This window comes from Mus pahari, chromosome 14 (assembly GCF_900095145.1).
Source record: "Mus pahari chromosome 14, PAHARI_EIJ_v1.1, whole genome shotgun sequence".
Lineage (NCBI taxonomy): Eukaryota > Metazoa > Chordata > Mammalia > Rodentia > Muridae > Mus > Mus pahari.
The window spans coordinates 28084830-28088329 of record NC_034603.1 but is presented as its reverse complement, the minus strand read 5'-3'; the positions used below and the strand labels follow the sequence as shown (position 1 = coordinate 28088329).

The following is a 3500-nucleotide window of genomic DNA, read 5'->3' as shown; positions in this document are numbered from 1 at the left end:
CCGGGGTTGCAAGGAAATGGTCCACAAAGAATTAGGAAGTAACTGAGGTGGCTGATGACCTGCCTGGCCTTGGGCTGGCTGAGTGCCTGAGCCAATCTTAGAATTTTGGATTCTATTTCTCCATATATCTAACTAGCTACAAAAGGAATCCTCCTGGCACCCACTCACCTGAACTCCTACTTGCTCCCCACATTCCATTGCTATGTAGAGCTCAGCTGTATTCCCCATTCTCAAAGCCTTCTCAGTGCTGAGGTGCCTGCTAGTTTGCCCTGTGCCAGCACATCCATACTTGGCACCTCCTCTTAGCATTCTAGGGCAGGGCTCTTTCTTACTCTCTGGCCCAGCCTCCAGTCTTTCTTTCTATACTACTCAAGCTATACCCATTTGTTTTGTCTTTTATCTCTGGAAGCATTGAGGTCAGGGATCTTGCGTTGCTGTCCATAGCACCACCAGCAGCAGGCATGTTCAGCAAACCCTTATGAGTGAATAAGAAAATCTATGAAGGAATGAGCGGAGTAGGGTCTCTGGTTGAGTCAAAGGCTTCCGGGGCGTTGGGGCTCCCAGAGAAGCAGTGTTGGTGTAGGGAAGCTGTGGTTGGCCTGGCACTATCTCTGGGTGGGGGTGAGGGACACTGGCCTGGGGTAAAGGCAAGATTGCAGAGGATGTACATAAAGTTATATCTCTGGTCCCCCGCTCCAGTTTTGAGTCCTGTCTACAGAAGGAGCTAAGCTTCCTACCCTTTCGGGACCATCTCTCATGGTGGAAAAGAATTGCAGGAGAAGCCAGTTTAAAGCAGAATTTATTGGGAAGAAGGTTTAATATAGATATAACCATGGGGATGAATAAAAAGAGGTGCTCAGAAGAAGAAAGGCACTGAAAAGTGAGGTATGGCCTTCTCAGAGGAGAGCCACATTTAACCTGTTCTAGCCATATATGCCACGTTGGTGACTCTCAAGCTACATTTCATTTCATTTGTTTGTTTGTTTGTTTATGTGGCAGGGTTTCTTTGTGTAGCTCTGGTTGTCCTGGATTCCATCTGTAGACCAGTCTGGCCCTGGAGATCTGCCTGCCTCTGCTTCCTGAGTGAGGGGCTAAAAGGCATGTCTGGCTTCAAGCTACATATTAAAAGGGTTGCTAAGAAACACCCTCCACTGATAAACAAGATCATAGGGTGGTTCCAGATGTGGTTAGAATTATAATCTGGTAAAATAACATGTATTGCACAAGGAGTCAAGACATATCTTTTACTGTAAGTGAAATTTGTGAGAATCCTAGAAGATTGCACAGGTTTATAACTGGAAAAGGAGAAAGCCCATATACTCTTAGGCCTTAAAGGTCGTTGCATTGCTATTTTAACATTCTTATTTGAAAATAATCCATATAAGAAGAACACTATCTCTAAGTAGGCAACTTTCACAGTAAGTTTCACAGTAAGAAATCCTTGATTCTCAGCTGGCAAAAGTGTTACAACCAGATTCTGAAGTCAGAGACTCCTTTCCCTTTTTATATATGTCCGTGTCTTTTTATCTTATCTCAGTGGGAAGCGAGCTAGGCTGGAGAGTGGATGGCAGGGTAGGAGCCTCGTTCTAAGGGACTGTGCCCCAGCCCCTCTCTCCAATAGTGCTCTGGGACTTGTAGTTCTCCCCTTCCTGAGACCTGGAAGTGCGCCCCACGAGGCAGTGTCCGGAAACTACATTTCCCAGAAGGCCAAGAGACCTTAGGTACATCAGACAAGCCTCCCGGCTGGCCGCGCTTCCCTAAAAGCCAAGGGGCCCGCTCTCCGGCCATGCGGCGGGGCGAGGCCCCCACGTGGCACCTCCTGAGGGGGCTCGCGTGATGGAAGAAAATACGAGCCCGGCAACTGCATTTATCAGCAGCCCGGTAGCGGAGCACGACTGCTGTGGAGGCCTCGGTAATATCGACCTCAGGCAGGTACAGCTCCGCTTTACAGAAAGGGGAGGATTGAGGCCGGAGCGGGCGGGCGCCGCCTTCAACGCTTGATGGGCGGGACTACCCTGTTCCCAAGCAACGATGGGCTGGGCGGAGCCTGAAGGAAAGGGGCGCACGCACGATTGGTGGTAGGGTTTACGGGGAGGTGGGTGGGGAGCAGGCGCGAATTGTGTTATCTCAGTTTGTCGTAGCTTGTGTTGTATAGCCTGTGTAGATTGTGTAGAGCTGGGAAATTTTCACTGTAAGTCTCTGGTCAAGTGTGAGTTTGGGGTTTTTGCTTGTGAGTTCCTGGAGTTGTGTAGACAAAGTTGCGTGGATGTCCAGAATGTGAGTACGAGTTGAGAGTAGGAGCTAACTAAGTTAGAGTGCATGCTGTGTAGATGTGTGGCAGGATCCCTGGTGCCACCTTTGGATTTGGTTCGATCCTCGCTGACTACCGCAAACTCACAGGCATCTACTGATCCTATCTGATTCTCCTCTCCTGTGTGTTCCCTCTTTTGTACCAGACATACTTCACAGAGCCTAAGATCTCTGCCAGAAGCAGCCTGGAATAAATGAAGTGCGTTTCATTTATTCCATGTTTGTATTGCTCAGTGTGCACAAACTCATTTATTTAGATACGGTCAATATCACAAAGAGACTGCTGAGGTCCGGTTTCTGGGACAGATGAGAGCAGGCTACCGCTGAGCTTTCGTAGTTCTTGAAAGGAGAGGAAACTGTTTTATAGAGTAGCAGGTGAAGAGAAGCAGGAAGGGAATGGAAATGTAAGCAATGAGTGATAAGGAATTGGGGTGGGACAGGTGCTGTGGAGGGACAGCAGGCACACAGGAAGGGACAGGAGACAGTTATCCACTGGTCCACGAAGGACAGTTAAGGTGGATGGATGGGCTGTGGACGTTGGAGAGTAGTTTTCTCCTTTAGACTGTTTCATACTGAAGCATAACTCCATCCAGTTAGATGAATGGCAAGTCCTAAGTGCATCTTCAGCCTTTGCATAAGGCAGACCAACCCCCCTCCCCCATACTCTCTTCACTACCCCCTTTATTTCTTGGGCATATGAGACAAGTGTTACACAAGCTTCTGCTCTTTTGAATCATGCTCTCTAACCCAGTGCATCACATAAGGCAAGAGTGCTGGGTAACCTTGAACTTGGGAAAGGGGAAGATGTGTGGGGACAAGCTAGAGTGCAGGTGTAGCACCGCCCAAGGGTTCCTGGTGTATCCCAGGGTGATAGAAACAAGGCCTGTGTGATAGGTCTAGGGCCAAGAGACAAGAAGTGTTCCTGGCTGGGATGGCTCCCTGGGTGTGAAGCCTTCCTATCCTCCTTCCCACTCAGTTCCAGTGGGTTCCCCTATCCTGCATGTGCCCAGCCTCAGACAGCTGGAGAGCCACTGGGGCTGTTTCAGGAGATAGGTCAGGATGACCTTTGTTGAATAACAGTGTGTTTTTTCTATCACAGCCTGGTCAGCACAGTTGGCTTCCTATTTCCAAGGATTTCTCTCTCTCTCTCTCTCTCTCTCTCTCTCTCTCTCTCTCTCTCTCTCTCTCTC

General features: G+C 48.9%; 1 protein-coding gene across 1 annotated transcript in view; it reads left to right on the top strand.

Moving 5' to 3' along the window:
- Positions 1-1787: 1787 nt before the first annotated feature.
- The window catches only part of Pemt (phosphatidylethanolamine N-methyltransferase), a 73332-nt gene continuing 71619 nt past the window's right edge, over positions 1788-3500 (top strand). The window contains exon 1 of the mRNA XM_021213485.2: positions 1788-1932. Within this exon, the coding sequence (XP_021069144.1) occupies positions 1837-1932 (96 nt within the window). The 5' untranslated portion in view covers positions 1788-1836. The remainder of the gene's footprint in view (positions 1933-3500) is intronic.